Source organism: Rutidosis leptorrhynchoides, chromosome 7 (assembly GCF_046630445.1).
Source record: "Rutidosis leptorrhynchoides isolate AG116_Rl617_1_P2 chromosome 7, CSIRO_AGI_Rlap_v1, whole genome shotgun sequence".
Lineage (NCBI taxonomy): Eukaryota > Viridiplantae > Streptophyta > Magnoliopsida > Asterales > Asteraceae > Rutidosis > Rutidosis leptorrhynchoides.
In genome coordinates this window covers 68,587,664-68,605,366 of record NC_092339.1, presented here as the reverse complement: position 1 = coordinate 68,605,366, position 17,703 = coordinate 68,587,664, and the positions used below count along the sequence as shown (strand labels likewise).

General features: G+C 32.3%; 1 protein-coding gene across 3 annotated transcripts; it reads right to left on the bottom strand.

Annotated features, from left to right (window-relative positions):
- Positions 1-13,639: 13,639 nt before the first annotated feature.
- LOC139857018 (beta-ketoacyl-[acyl-carrier-protein] synthase III A, chloroplastic-like) lies at positions 13,640-16,764 on the bottom strand. 3 transcript variants are annotated; one of them, XM_071845722.1, is made up of 9 exons: positions 16,673-16,764; positions 16,363-16,543; positions 15,890-16,038; positions 15,527-15,663; positions 15,326-15,431; positions 15,130-15,254; positions 14,650-14,714; positions 14,333-14,558; positions 13,640-14,018 (listed from the first exon to the last, which is right to left on the bottom strand). In XM_071845722.1, the coding sequence occupies exons 2-9, from the start codon at positions 16,536-16,538 to the stop codon at positions 13,797-13,799; spliced, it is 1,206 nt and encodes a 401-aa protein (XP_071701823.1). In that variant the 5' UTR covers positions 16,539-16,543; positions 16,673-16,764; the 3' UTR covers positions 13,640-13,796. The 3 variants fall into 3 exon arrangements, with proteins under 3 accessions (XP_071701823.1, XP_071701826.1, XP_071701825.1); XM_071845725.1 differs by having other exon boundaries at positions 15,130-15,248; XM_071845724.1 differs by having other exon boundaries at positions 16,627-16,760.
- Positions 16,765-17,703: the final 939 nt, after the last annotated feature.

Below are 17,703 nucleotides of genomic sequence, written 5' to 3'. Positions count from 1 at the left end.
GATGAGAAAATATAAACATTTCTTTTACTAAGTGAACACAAGTACAAGAAAACAAACATTCTACATACGAGTTTAGAACAAAATCCTCAATTCGATTATCATTAGTTACACTTGCCGGGTGTAAGCGAGAACTTATGTTGTATGGATCCATATGGGTTTGACAAACCCTCATTCAAATGGTTCGCTACCGTTTACGAATGAAATATATTTTCGAGAAACAGTGTATGTTCTAGCACTAAGTGATGGGGTTCAATGGAAGGAAAGTTAAGCATTGATAATTGGGTGCTCGTGAAACAAACTTTTGGAATGTATTACTATTATATCAATGTTACAAATCTTGTGGTTCATTTGTACTTACTTACTTAAACCTATGATTTCACCAACGTTTTTGTTGACAGATTTCTATGTTTTTCTCAGGTCCTTTGTGACGATCGCTCCAAATCCATATGGACGAACACGTCATTCATTGATTTCATTGCGAGGTATTTGACCTCTATATGATACGTTTTGTAAACATTGCATTCTTTTGAAAAGGCATACCATAAATGAATATTTAATTCCAAGGTTTTCGACATCTGATGATTTCTACATATATACAATCACCGTAAATAATAGTTTACAATAATAATACTTCCGTTGACAATGCAGTCAAAATAGATACATGATGATGGTTTTGTGAATGCAACGTTTTCTTGAATAAAGCATGCAAGACTCCATGCACATAGCTTGTATATCATGTAAGCAAACAGCGGAAGACTTCTAGGGAACCTGAGAATAAACATGCTAACAAGTGTCAACACAAAGGTTGGTGAGTTCATAGTTTTAATGTTTCGTATAATCTGTATATAAAGGTGGATCACAAGATTTTAGTTGTTTCATCCAGAAATGTTTATCAATAGATTATATAAAAGTGGATCACAAGATTTCAATTATTTCATCCAGAAACGTTTATCAAAAGATTATATAAAAGTGGATCACAAGATTTCAGTTGTTTCATCCAGAAACGTTTATCAAAAGATTATATAAAAGTGGATCACAAGATTTCAGTTGTTTCATCCAGAAACGTTTATCAAAATATTCTACGAAATTGAGCACCCTGGTAACTAAACTTTAACGTATATATAATTTGTACCCTTTGTATAATCATCTTAATAATACACGCAAACCAACGTGTACGCTTCTCAAATAGCATACGTCCGTTAAAAGGCTAGTGCTCTAGCTCGGACGGGGATATCAAGCCCTATGGATCCATATATAACTACTCGCGCCCACCAGTTCTTATAACCGGCAGTTACTAGTTACCAAAGCTAAGGGATTTTCGGTTCAAACTCGGTGTAGAATTTAGTATGTACTTGTATCCATTGCGTTTAAAATAAAGTGCATGTATTCTCAGCCCAAAAATATAGTTTGAAAAAGGGATCATATGAAACTCACGCATATAAATATTGTATATCGGTTAATAAAGCATTTGCATGTATTCTCAGCCCAAAAATGTAGAGAGTAAAAGGGATCAAATGAACTCACACAAAATCAGTTTTAGTATTTGTATCCATTTAGTAAAACAGTTTATAAAACTGTGCATATATTCTCAGCCCAAAAATATAGTTTGAAAAAGGGATCATATGAAACTCACGCATATAAATATTGTATATCGGTTAATAAAGCATTTGCATGTATTCTCAGCCCAAAAATGTAGAGAGTAAAAGGGATCAAATGAACTCACACAAAATCAGTTTTAGTATTTGTATCCATTTAGTAAAACAGTTTATAAAACTGTGCATATATTCTCAGCCCAAAAATATAGTTTGAAAAAGGGATCATATGAAACTCACTGTTTAATATTGATATACAATATTGTAGGAAAGCATGTAGACGCATCGGAGATAATAAACACGAGGTTTGATTCACAAAAATACCCCCGAACATTACCCATAACCTCCTTGGCAATAACCCATATTTTCCTTAGCTCTAGCTCGCTCGGAAACTCGTTTTGAAAATTACTTGGACAGCACTCCGTCGTAATATTTTATGTACATTATTATTTTTGTATCGCAAAAATAATAACACTAATAATAAAAATAATAAGATTAATAATAATCTTATTATTAATAATAATAATAATAATAATAATAATAATAATAATAATAATAATAATAATAATAATAATAATAATAAAATAAATAAATACGGAGTAAAAATAATATATGTGTTTGTGTGTTTTATTTGGCCAAAACTCGAGAATTTATAGCACTTGGCCTGAAATCTGGAGTCATGCGACTCGCATGGAAATGGCCTTCTGGCCATGCGACTCGCATGAGGACCAGGGACAGCTCACATTGTTTTTGTCCTAACATTTGTCGACATAATAAAATATAAATATAATATATATAATTTAAATTAATTAATTATATATTATATTAAATTCACGTGCATAGTTGACTTGTAATTTTTGTTCCGATAAGTCGTACGTTGTCACTCGACTTATGTCCCGGTTCCGGTTTTTCGAACGCCCTTTCGTACGCTGAGAAAACTTGTACTTTACGTTTCGTGAATCGTACCTTTGTCAAAATATAGTCTTAAATCATCCATAAAATATACCACTGTAGCAAAGTTACTGTAGCAAAGTCAATTTTTACTGTAGCAATTCACTGTAGCAAAGTCAATTTCACTGTAGCAAATAGTGATTTTCGAAAACACTGTAGCATTTTGAGTAATGTGGCAATTTGAAAACACTGTAACAAATTAGTGTTTAACTGGTTCATCTTAAACGCTTTAGTTAACTTATCTAAATATCAATTGAATCAATAAATGAATGTTACTATCGTTTATTATATATATGTATATATCTTTTTAATATACATAAATCAGTTTTTAAATACACATTGGAAGTTATTTATAAATAAATTTTAATAATAAATATTTCAACTTATTATATACATTCAAATAGATATTTAAACCAATAAGTTTAATGTACGGTATCAAACAATTAATACATTGTTACCTTTTCATGTTATAGTATATATGTATCTATTTACATATAATTGTTCGCGAATCGTCGAAAACAACCGAAGGGTATTTAAATATATAAAAGTAATTCAAAAATTTTGAGATTCAGTTTTACAGACTTTGCTTATCGTGTCGGAAATGTTAATCATACAAAGATTAAGTTTAAATTTAGTCGAAATTTTCGGGTCATCACAGTACCTACCCGTTAAAGAAATTTCGTCCCGAAATTTGAGTGAGGTCGTCATGGCTAACAATAAAAATGTTTTAATGACGAATATGGGTTGATAATAGAGTTTTATCTATGTTTGAATAATATAGATAAAATAATCCAATTACTCGAAGCGTATGAGAGAAGTTATCGTAATAAAGTGAAATGGAGAATAAAGATGCGTCTTATCTCTTGATGTAGTAACGATTGATTTCCGGATTTTAAGGAATAGAAAATCTTCATAATTTAAATAAGATTTGATTTTTCAGAATTTGCGGAAATTAAGATTTTCTTTGATTAAATGCGTAATCTGCCTCTATTGCTGCGTCCGATATTTTGCTATAAATTGACCTCTTTCGTTTCATTTATTTTCAACACTCCTATAATCTTCTTTCTTATTTCATACATCCCAATAGATTGTGAAAATGCTTAATCCAGTTCTGATTCTTGATATTTTCCTGGCTATCGTATCCTTCATTCTTCTTTTTCATCTGCCACCAGAGGAAGTTATTTTCTTCTACTATTACCTTGGGGTTATAGTGTTTTTCATTCTCCCATGTCTTTATATTGCTATACGCATTGATATACACGGTTTGTAATTTCGGGGTTGTTATCGGGCTTTATGTTCTCCATTATATTTCGGAGCTTCATGCTTTCGTTTTCTCTTCCCGGCCTTAAGTCAAGCGAATAATGGTCCAGAATTCGTAGGTATGAATTTCAGAATAAACATAATTAATGTTCTAAGAAAGAAACGGTAATGGCACAATCTGACTTGTCAAATTACCAGAATATCCGGAAAAGACCAAATCATCAAGAAAATATTTTCTTGATATGTTTAGAGGTTAAATAGAATAAAAGAGTTATGTAACATGGTTTATGATGAGGGTGTGATCTGTGAACCTTTGTCACGTTCCATTAGAAACTCAACATGACTTACTATAATATAATCACGTTGATCAAGTGTCATTACATTATACTAACTCATGCTTCAGTTCCCAACATTACTTCAAAACATCCATTTTTTTCGAATTTTTTTAGATTTTAGAAATTAAAATAGTTTCTTTTATGATGTAACACAGATAGCGCGAAGAGGTAATGATTTCAGATAAGAATGGTTTAAAAAAATATCTTCAGAAATATGGAGGATATTTATAATGGGAGATACGATGATATCTTAGAATATTTAAGATAAGATGATGATGAAGAATATTGTCCGCAAAGGTTTTAGTGTAAGGAGCAAGGTATTCGTTAATGACTTCAGCAGATACTGAATCATTTGTATTCTTTGAAGGCAGGTTTAGTCTTTGTGATTTGTCCACAGCCTCCTTCATGGTCTGCTCAATCCGTTTTTCAATTCCAAACCTTCTCTTTTTCTCTGCTTTACCACCATACTATTCTTTATCATCAAACTTTTGACTGTTAAGGTCGTTTACAGTTTTTGCTGCTTCATCAACATTTTTCCAAAATTCGGAGAACTAGTTTCGTAGTTTGGGGTGTTTTTCAGAAACTTCACATTCGAAGTATGTAAGTCCAGGAGGTAGACGTTATATGTACATATAACTGTTGGCGTAGACGTGCTACAAGATTTCAAGATACTGATTGCTAATTCCCGATAGTTGGTATGGCAATTGCCGTTACAAGATGTGGATGAGTACATGATACGGTTTCAATGAGTATAAAGATTTTTCGGAAGGTCAAAGATCAATGAAGTTGTTGGTAAATTTACTGCTAATGTGGTGAAACATGAAAGGTTCCCTGATAACAAAAACGTATATGCCAAAGTTACAAGTCTGAAAGGTCGTCGTTGACTGATTGAACGATTGATAATACTGGATACTTTGAAAAGGAATTGCAAGGTTATTTTCGGTAAAAACAATGCTAAAGGATTTATCACAGATACGTGTTAAAGTTTTACTTAGGTTTCGAGAGCTTTCCAGATATATGATTATAAGTACAAATCTTTCTTCTCGTAGATATCGTGTAGTTGGTTTGTCTTCTCGTTTGTTCATTAGTTGAAGTGTTTCCAAGAATTTCGATGGGTTTGAACGCAAAATATAATCATATGATGTTCTAGTACTGTTCTGAATTCAAAGCATGGGTTTCGAAGCATGGTTTTGAAAGATGTAGGAATCTAAGAGTGATGTTTTTCGTTTAATCTTGACTTGAATTCTGATCTATCGAAATTAGAATATGAAATTGAATGAAAATGGTTATTCTGCGATGAACAGATACGTATATCTATAGGTTTGAGCAATATAGTTAATGATTGCTGAATCAGAATTGAAGAATGTATAGTGTAACATATTAATGTGGAATTTATATATTTCTAGGGTATTACCTACCCATTAAAATATTCTCATCATTAACAGTTTGTATAAAAGGATTTTCAATTATAATCTTTATGAAAATATATGTATGTATATTTCCTTCAGATGTAATATAGATTTAATGAGTTATTAAACTCATTTGATTTTCGGTTGGAACTAGAAACGAATAATCTCTTCTATATTAAAGATTACATAATCGTCGCAGGATATTTCTCCAATGAAGTTATGAATTAATACTTCATCGTTTATAGTTATTAGTATTCTTCGGTGTCTACGGTGCGTATGAGGTTGATACTCGTGGGACAGATTGTGAAGTTGAGGTTTGCGATGCAGATGTTGTTGGTGATGGTAATGGTTCTGTTGGTGTTGTTGTCGGTGGTACTGTTGATGCCGGTGATGCTGCTGGTGTTTGTAACCTTTGCACCATATTCTCCAAAGCCACTACCCGAGCACGAAGCTCGTTGACTTCTTCTACTACACCAGGATGATTGGCGGTTCGGACGAGCGGATGAATAAGATCCAGAATTTGAGAGAGTATATGATCATGACGAGATATTCTGGAGATGAGAGAGAAAATGGTATCACGAACAGGTTCGCCGGTAAGTGCTTCAGGTTCTTCGCCAAGAGGGCAATGTGGTGGATGGAAGGGATCGCCTTCTTCTTGTCTCCAATAATTAAGTAGGCTACGAACCCATCCCCAATTCATCCAGAATAGATGATGGCTAATTGGTTGATCCATTCCGGTTACACTGTCTTCGGAATTCAGGTGAATATCCATATCGGAATAGCTGTCAGTGTTTGAACTAGATATGGGATCCATCTTGTATAAATAGGGAGATGATTTTTTTTTAGATTATAGAATTTAGTTTGGTATTCTTTAATACATAATTTACATATGTATATATAATACCAAATTCCATAAATCACGGAGAAATTTTCGGAAGATATCAGGAAAAGTTTACAGTAATAGATACGCTAAGATATGAATTTTTGTCTATACACTATTTATGCAATAAATGCAGGAAAACGTGTCTAGACTTAAGAATGATAAGCATGTAATTTTCCACACAAGGAATGATAAGCAGGTAATTTCTAACAAAAAAAATTATAAGCAACAACTTTTATCATGCAGACATGGTCGAAGTCCAGACTCACTAATGTATCCTAACAATAACCGGTTAGACACACTAATGCAAATTCTGGTTCGCTAAGACCAACGCTCTGATACCAACTGTGACGATCGCTCCAAATCCATATGGACGAACACGTCATTCATTGATTTCATTGCGAGGTATTTGACCTCTATATGATACGTTTTGTAAACATTGCATTCTTTTGAAAAGGCATACCATAAATGAATATTTAATTCCAAGGTTTTCGACATCTGATGATTTCTACATATATACAATCACCGTAAATAATAGTTTACAATAATAATACTTCCGTTGACAATGCAGTCAAAATAGATACATGATGATGGTTTTGTGAATGCAACGTTTTCTTGAATAAAGCATGCAAGACTCCATGCACATAGCTTGTATATCATGTAAGCAAACAGCGGAAGACTTCTAGGGAACCTGAGAATAAACATGCTAACAAGTGTCAACACAAAGGTTGGTGAGTTCATAGTTTTAATGTTTCGTATAATCTGTATATAAAGGTGGATCACAAGATTTTAGTTGTTTCATCCAGAAATGTTTATCAATAGATTATATAAAAGTGGATCACAAGATTTCAATTATTTCATCCAGAAACGTTTATCAAAAGATTATATAAAAGTGGATCACAAGATTTCAGTTGTTTCATCCAGAAACGTTTATCAAAAGATTATATAAAAGTGGATCACAAGATTTCAGTTGTTTCATCCAGAAACGTTTATCAAAATATTCTACGAAATTGAGCACCCTGGTAACTAAACTTTAACGTATATATAATTTGTACCCTTTGTATAATCATCTTAATAATACACGCAAACCAACGTGTACGCTTCTCAAATAGCATACGTCCGTTAAAAGGCTAGTGCTCTAGCTCGGACGGGGATATCAAGCCCTATGGATCCATATATAACTACTCGCGCCCACCAGTTCTTATAACCGGCAGTTACTAGTTACCAAAGCTAAGGGATTTTCGGTTCAAACTCGGTGTAGAATTTAGTATGTACTTGTATCCATTGCGTTTAAAATAAAGTGCATGTATTCTCAGCCCAAAAATATAGTTTGAAAAAGGGATCATATGAAACTCACGCATATAAATATTGTATATCGGTTAATAAAGCATTTGCATGTATTCTCAGCCCAAAAATGTAGAGAGTAAAAGGGATCAAATGAACTCACACAAAATCAGTTTTAGTATTTGTATCCATTTAGTAAAACAGTTTATAAAACTGTGCATATATTCTCAGCCCAAAAATATAGTTTGAAAAAGGGATCATATGAAACTCACGCATATAAATATTGTATATCGGTTAATAAAGCATTTGCATGTATTCTCAGCCCAAAAATGTAGAGAGTAAAAGGGATCAAATGAACTCACACAAAATCAGTTTTAGTATTTGTATCCATTTAGTAAAACAGTTTATAAAACTGTGCATATATTCTCAGCCCAAAAATATAGTTTGAAAAAGGGATCATATGAAACTCACTGTTTAATATTGATATACAATATTGTAGGAAAGCATGTAGACGCATCGGAGATAATAAACACGAGGTTTGATTCACAAAAATACCCCCGAACATTACCCATAACCTCCTTGGCAATAACCCATATTTTCCTTAGCTCTAGCTCGCTCGGAAACTCGTTTTGAAAATTACTTGGACAGCACTCCGTCGTAATATTTTATGTACATTATTATTTTTGTATCGCAAAAATAATAACACTAATAATAAAAATAATAAGATTAATAATAATCTTATTATTAATAATAATAATAATAATAATAATAATAATAATAATAATAATAATAATAATAATAATAATAATAATAAAATAAATAAATACGGAGTAAAAATAATATATGTGTTTGTGTGTTTTATTTGGCCAAAACTCGAGAATTTATAGCACTTGGCCTGAAATCTGGAGTCATGCGACTCGCATGGAAATGGCCTTCTGGCCATGCGACTCGCATGAGGACCAGGGACAGCTCACATTGTTTTTGTCCTAACATTTGTCGACATAATAAAATATAAATATAATATATATAATTTAAATTAATTAATTATATATTATATTAAATTCACGTGCATAGTTGACTTGTAATTTTTGTTCCGATAAGTCGTACGTTGTCACTCGACTTATGTCCCGGTTCCGGTTTTTCGAACGCCCTTTCGTACGCTGAGAAAACTTGTACTTTACGTTTCGTGAATCGTACCTTTGTCAAAATATAGTCTTAAATCATCCATAAAATATACCACTGTAGCAAAGTTACTGTAGCAAAGTCAATTTTTACTGTAGCAATTCACTGTAGCAAAGTCAATTTCACTGTAGCAAATAGTGATTTTCGAAAACACTGTAGCATTTTGAGTAATGTGGCAATTTGAAAACACTGTAACAAATTAGTGTTTAACTGGTTCATCTTAAACGCTTTAGTTAACTTATCTAAATATCAATTGAATCAATAAATGAATGTTACTATCGTTTATTATATATATGTATATATCTTTTTAATATACATAAATCAGTTTTTAAATACACATTGGAAGTTATTTATAAATAAATTTTAATAATAAATATTTCAACTTATTATATACATTCAAATAGATATTTAAACCAATAAGTTTAATGTACGGTATCAAACAATTAATACATTGTTACCTTTTCATGTTATAGTATATATGTATCTATTTACATATAATTGTTCGCGAATCGTCGAAAACAACCGAAGGGTATTTAAATATATAAAAGTAATTCAAAAATTTTGAGATTCAGTTTTACAGACTTTGCTTATCGTGTCGGAAATGTTAATCATACAAAGATTAAGTTTAAATTTAGTCGAAATTTTCGGGTCATCACATCCTTGAACGATACATGATACATGCTTCCGCTCATTATTTTGATACTTGCATTGGGTGTCGAGTATATATGCATACATGGAGCGTCTTTTGGCTATTTTTAAATTGTGTCGCATAAGTTTCATTTGTATTTATAACTTTGTAACGTAACTTGTGGTGGAACTATTCTTGTAAACTTTGAACAATCTTTACATTTGAAATGAATGCGACATATCTTTTGGTCAAACGTTGTTTTAAAGACTTATGACCACGTAACGGGACCTAAGTAGAAGGCGCCGTCAATGACGATTTTGTCGGGTCGCTACAATATATATATATATATATATATATATATATATATATATATATATATATATATATATATATATATATATATATATATATATATATATATATATATATCTCAATAAAATGTTGTAATGTAGGCTTTTATGACAAAGAAAATGATAATTGTGATAAAAATTGGAAGAGAATGGTGGGAGAATGAATGTAGTTCATTTATTTTGACCAAGTTAAGTACATCACATGTTTATAAAAACAACGACAAGTTTTTTAGTCGGAATCCGTGATTCCACATGTCATTAAATTAAATGATTTTAGCATTACTTAATACCTAAAATATATCATTAAACTGTTTCTTTAAACAAACATGTGATTTCACGAGTCATTTCACTAGTTATTATTAATATTGCCAAGTTGCTCGTTATAAAATACAAAAATGAGCAATTATGTGTCAAGATATGTAACAACAATAACATTGAAATTTAGAGGGGTGAAAATATATTTTTCCCCATATCAATATGTTACTCTGACCGGTAATCTTTTTTTCCTAGCTCTCTACACAAATACCTCATTTTTTTTGCGAGACAAGATAATTTCTTAATCTTTTACATTCTGCTGCTCAATCGATTGGAAAGAAGGTTGCATCAACTCCACGTGACATGATTTTTGCTGCTAAATGTGAACTGAGCTAACTAGTTACTTAAACTCTGCCAGCTCACCTTGTAGTCATCCAGTCACGTTTCTTTGCCAATTCCACGAAAAGAGAACCCCCTATGAATTTCATTGCGCTTAATCTCTAACGCAAATCTCTTTATCCATTTCAAATCTGAAAAGCTTGTTGTCCCTCTCAAGTGACATCCATGTACTAAGTGTCGGTTTTGAGAATTTAAGTACCTAGAACGAGGTAAAAAAGACCCTCAAACCCTAACGAATAATATAAACTACTTAAAAAAGGGTTAATGCTACTCAATAGCTATATATTTTTTCCAATGTAGAATATATACACAGAAAAATACTAGTATATGCTATGTACTTTGAAAAAGTGTGCTAATATAAACAAAAGGTGACCGTTTACCTGCTAGACCGGTTAAACTGATTAAATGTCATTTTCTTAAATTGAAAACATGACACTTACAGTCCATGTGGTTTGTTCATTTTGCATTGTAGTCCCTAAAGTTAACGGATGTTAAAAAATACGTTAAACATAATTAACATTTGTAGTCCGTAGTGATTATTAATACCGATTGAGATCAAACGAAGCTTCTTCTATCATCAAACATGATTAACATGTTCAAATCCATAGTGATTGAGATCGCGTTCGTCGTTAACCGCGAACTCTAATCGTTGAGATCTTAGGAATAATCTAGCGAATCTCAGATCGATTTGAGCATATATTATGGTTCATAATCACTTGATGAAGCTATCTGATGCTCCAAATTCGACTAAGATTCATTACAGAATTCCAGATCTTAAAGTCAAAATTCGTATTCAAGTGGTCAACGAATAAATTGGAATGAATCGCTGATTTACAGGAGTTGTTGACGAGCATTCAAAAAATGATTTTAAACATCTTTTTTTTCACGAATTATCAGCTAAATCGATCATAATCATAAAATAAATGACAAGGATGCAACAGAATTTAACTAAATTTAACATTTAAACAGCTTCTTCGATCATGAGTTTAACAAGTTAAGTTGGTTTACAATACTTTTTTAAAGTACATAGCCTAAAATAGTATTTTTCTGGATATATAGTCATATTGGAACAAAAAAAATATGTAGCTATTTAACCCTTAACAAAATACTTAGGCTTAAAAAACAATATAAGTTATTTAAAAAGGTCATTTGGGCATTTGATTTCTTTTTATCTGGGGCATTTGATTGTTGTTTTTTGGGTCTATTGTGCTTCGATTTCGCTTCTTTAGTCGTGTTTTCCTAGTTCATACGTTTTTCAAATTTTCGATTATGTCTACATATATTAAAAAAATTGAGCCCCTGAAAATTCCATTTCCATGCCCCAAACGATCAATCGGGTTGCTCCCATCTAGACCTCCCTTGCCTATACCAAGCCAATTCTCCACCCAAAACTATGTCAACGAACCATTTGCTATTACTTTTTTAAACAATGAGGTAAACCCAATATCAAGTGAGTAAAGCAAACCGCCAATATTAATAATGTTTTGCAATGTTGTACTCCGTATTTCTTTCTACCAATATTTGATTAACATGACTCACCCTAAAACGCTTAAATACGTGCTATGTTCTATACAAAATCTACACCACTACATTTCTAACAAGGCCCAACTTTTGACCTTTAAAGAACCTTCATTTAATCCGCCTCCATTTTAAGATATTAAGATAAAAGAATGGAATCTCATTTAACTCAAGAAATTTTACTATTATCTCCCGAGCACCCCCTAAAAAAAAATTAAAAAAAACTAAATGACCCTGGCTAAGGTAATTAAAAGAATAAGGGATAAAATACAACAATAGCACTCACCACTCTGTCAACAGAAGATTATCCATAAAAAATTATTTACGACACATACCTTCTAGTTTTCCGTGAATAGAAGTCGGAGCACGAAAGAGAAATAGAAAATACAACGACAAACTACTATGGACAAATTTAACGAGTGTTAGGCGCAGTGACGTAGCCACATGTTATTCAATGGGGTCAAATGACACCATTGAAATTATGTGTGCGTATGTAATGTAATTTGGAAGCTAAAGAGGCTACAATTTTTATGTTATTAAAAGATGACACTGGCAGTCAACTTAACAAGCATCCAACCATTCAACAAAAACATAAGACAATCTTGATTGAGTCGACAGCAAACGTAGATTTATTGGTGACTTGACTGACTCGAGCCTAAATTAAATTTCAGGCAGGATTTAAAACTCATGAAAATTTGATTTTATGATTTTCATGGCGTCTCAGTTTTATTTATTTTAAAAAAATTTCCTACTTATTGGTCGAAGGTCCACTCGAAAGCAATCTCTCTATCCGTCGAATAGAGAGAGGGATGATTTTCTCTACTTTTGAGAGTGTTTTCACTCTGGGTGGAGAAATGACTTGTCTTTATTATCGAATAGGAGAAGGATTGTCTACATCTCACCTCCCTCATACACCACTTATGTGATATTAGGTTTTGTTGTTTGTTATACTTTCAAACGATTGAAAATACAATTAAATCAAATGAGCATTTATTTAATAAAGTAAAATTTAATACAACTGGAAACACGATCAAATGATCAAATACGTCAAAGACACAACCCATTTATTTAATAATATTTAATGTACTTGACAAATTTGATTTACCATTTTTTTGCATAAGTTCAAAACTTACATAATTATCCTTTTATGTTTGTACTTAATCATAGCTTGTCAACTTAATCTTTGAGACTTGATAAGTTCGATATTATTTTCTGACACCATCTATCAAAAGTTCTGACTTCGCCACTGGTAAGGCGGCCATCATAAGACTAAGGCGGCCATCATAAGACATCAACTTTGCTTTGCAATCCACGAGCCTCTTAAGAAACTTATCAAATATCGGTTTCCAAACATATAAAAAAATCTTACGGAAATAAACTAGCAACTTAATACAAATCATATGGACTATCTCACTAATTATGTCTTTATCTTAACTATAGGTTTTGCTATCATATTAAACTAAACAATTGGTTCTTATTTAAACTGCTTGTAGTTAGGGTGACTATTCTCTTTAAATTCATCCAGCACTAAAAACTCCTATGCTTGATTGTCTGAATTAGAGATCATGTTTTTTTTTATCATACATGTGAGATTTTTAATAACAACGCAAAAATCTTCATATAATGGTAGAATCACTCAAATACTCCACCTTTAACAACATATAATTACAATGTAAAAGTAAATCGACCAACACCAGAACTTCAATAGCAAAATTCATGTATATGAAAGATTTTCATTTTTTATTCTTTTAATTTAATTCCATCTGATAATAGCAGAACCCCATGTAAGACCAGCACCGAACCCTGCTGTTGCAATTGTTTGGCCCGATTTAATCTTCCCACTACGCACAGATTCATCTAATGCTAACGGAATGGAAGCCGCACTTGTGTTACCATAGTTGGCCAAATTTGAAATGACTCGATCTTCAGGTATTTCTAAACGTGTCGCAACTGCATCAAGGATCCTTTGGTTCGCCTACAATAATTTTACTAAAACTGTAAACATTCCGGATACCTATTCACTTAAATATGTACATGTGCGTATGACAGTGGCAGAAGCAGAAATATTTTCACCGGGGGCGAAATTTTTTTTCAAACGTAACAATTTTTTATTTTTTTTTGGCAAAATATAGGGGCTTTGGGGGCAAAATATGAAGACTTTTGGGACACAAAAGTTCCATTGGGGGAAAAATAAAAAAATCAAAATTTCTGCATTAAGTATTACAAATCCACTGGGGGCAGGTGCCCCCCGCTCCTTACTAGTTCCGCCCATGTGCGTATCTATCGTACCTGATGGAGCAATAACCAATCGATATTCGAACGAGTCATCCCAGCATTCTCCAGAGCAATCTCGATCGACTGTGGGACCACCTGACAAGCAAACCTAAAAACTTCTCTACCGTTCATTTGGACAAGTGAATAAGAAGAGCCCTTTGGAGGAAATTCAACAACTGAACCATTGGTACTGAACAAGCCACCGTCTGTTTCATTCTCTTTAACGCTCGCGTTTAAATGCCTGATAAAAAAACGATAGATTTATGTGCTGGTTAATATTTTTGACAGAATAAACTGTTTATTGTCCTTTTAAGTAAAACTTGAACTAAAACCTGTTGCCTTCACCATCAGTGTGTAAATCAAAACCAAATAAACCATCTTCATCACTATCACAAGCCTACAAAAAGTTAAATATAACTGTTTACTTTTTTTCTGCATTAAGTCCGGTTTTCATTTGCCTTTGTTTGAGAATGGGTGTTTGATTCTATGTCTCATAGAAACAGACCAATTTTCAGATTAATGACAGATTAAGCGACAAAGAAACAACAATTTTACTTACTGAATCAGGAGCTGTACAGAAACAGATCATTAAGTGGAAAGTAAATGGTCCCTTAAGATTTAGTAGAAGTGAGTTATACAGTTGTTTCAGTTAAAGGTACACTAAGGGAGGCTTCAAACTCATTTGACTCGTTTGAGACAAACAATTACCCATATTGACCCATTCATAAAACCTGGTCAAAATTTACACTTTTAATACCGATGATCTATTTTGTACAGTAATGAAGATGACATGTCTAAATAATTTTTTTTACCTGAACTAATACAGCACCAGCAGCATCACCAAATAAAATACAAGTCCCTCTATCCGTCCAATCGACATAACGAGACAGAGCATCTGCTCCAATCACGAGAACATTTTTAAATCCACCACCTGCACATAAAATTTCAAATTTATCGATTCAATGAACAAGATTTAATAATCAAATTGCATAAAGTTTAAAAATTTACCTCGAATGTAGCAAGAAGCCGAAACTAGACCCAAGACAAATCCACTACAAGCAGCCGTAATATCAAAAGCCAGTGGATTTTTCTTACATCCAAGTGCTGCTTGTATCTGAAGGTTTTATAATACTTCATTCTTGATTTCTAATTAATAACTTTTAAGATTCGATACTTCAAAATTAATGTGTATTTTGTATAAAGGGATACCTGAGGAGCACTACCGAATAGATCATCGGGGGTCGATGTGCATAACAGGACTAAATCCACGTCATCGGGATTAACCTCTGCCATTTCGAGTGCTTTTTGAGCGGCCTCAACAGCCAAACCAGTCATTCTATCCTTCCCTGTAAACGGACAAATTAAATTAATTTTTCTACTGGGCATTTATCATTTTATTTGCTAAATGGGGATTCTCGACAAGTGTTACGAAGATGAAAACGATATAACTCTAAAAAAGTTGACAACATATACTAAAGAACAAATTTAGTAGGTGTCAAATTAGTATTTTTTAAAACCAAATAAACCAGAGTAATCTGTAAGAACTGACAAGTTTTGTAAGTGCAAAGTAACCTGTAAGAACTCGTCGATTTCGGATTCCAGTTCGCACAGCTATCCATTCATCATTTGTATCAACAATCTTAGAGAGATCGTCATTAGATATTTGAAGTTTAGGTACAGCAGAACCACATCCAACTAATTTGCAGCCCTTGCCAATTAGCCTGAAACCATATTAAGAAAAAAAAAAATTATTCATTCGGAAAATGATAAGATAAAAAAAACCAAATGAGAAATATATACTTGTTTACAACACATCCTTTTAAACAATAAAAAACAAAGCTATGAAAATAGTAAAACTTTATTAACAATCAAGATCAAGATACTCTTAATAAGAAAACTAATTCAAATTTAGCTACAAACTTTTTCAGGTTCCATTTTTAACATTTAATTACCAAAGTAGCATACCTTCAACTATTCATCATTCACAATAACAGTATACAAGTAAAAAAAATCCAAACTTTATTCGTTTTTCAACCAAGAACTACCTGGAGGATTGAGATTTAGATGCAAATAGCTGATCAGAACCTTGAACAGTGCTGGAACATGATACCCTCATGGGGATTGCATCAGGGGAATAAAACCCAGATGGAAATATGGCTGAAACCCTCATTTTGTTCAATTGAGGAACTTTAGGAGTAAAAATCAGTGATGCAATTTCCATTATATCTGCAAATAAACACAATTTATAGCAAATTAATTAATGACAATTAAACAAGAAAGGAGTGTTCTAAGCTTTCAAAGCTAATTACAATTCTTGGTGAAACAATGACAGGATTAGACACAACTCATATATACCCAGAATTAATCATGCAAAAAAAACAAGATGTGACAAATCGAAATTTATGATTAATCTTTCGGAGTAGTCGAAGTTCTCCCAAATTTCCCTGACTAAATTGTTTTCAACATTTGGACTTGTTGCTGTTTTTTAACCTTGACAAGTCGAAATTTATGATTCAACCCCTAAACTTTTTGAATATGGTGATCTTGATCACTCAAGTATCTTTCTTTTCATCTTTTAGGTCCTTGTCTTCTTCTTTCTTCTTCTTTTCATTTTTCTTTTTGTTTTGTTAAATGGATTGGACGAATAGATGTTTTATGGATTATTGTTTGTTTAGTTTTATGGTTTGTTCCCCAGTTTTTTTTAAAGGAAATGAAGGGGAATGAAGGGGAGGAATTTCAAATCCTTCCAATTTGAAAGGAAGAGATCAAGAGTAAAATACCCTTCCAAATCAATCACTTTCTTTCCTGTAAAAATTTGAGAACACATTTGTGATTTTGATTTCATTCCAAATCAATTCCTTTCTTCTCATTTTACAGCTCTGGAACAGAGCCTTAGTTTGGTTTTTGTTTTCTTCAAATTTTCATGATATCGGACCTTTAATGGCAAATCGGTGTTAATATTAAGGAGAATGTATTGGCTCAAGTTGTACGAAGTTGCCGGTTTTGAATGTTTCAATTGTTTTTGTTGATGTTCGTTTGCAGATGAGTATTTCAATGGTGACACTCAAAAAAATTACACTATCTAGTGGTGTTATTAGTTAAAAACCTAAAAAAAACTCACTGCATTGCGTATTTCACTGGTGTCTCGTGCTACAACTGGTTATGTAATATATCCACCCCTGTTTGTTTGGTGTCTTTTCAATGTTGTCAGGGGTCTTTTTTTATAGTTAGATCAAGCAATTTAATCGTTAGATATATATTTAATCAAACCCGATAGAGTTTGAATCACTGTGTAACTTGATTAAAATTTTAAATCAATTTAATTGAAAAAATAAAGGACAAGAGTAAAATGTTATTGGATCCCCTTCAAAATCTTTTAAGAAACT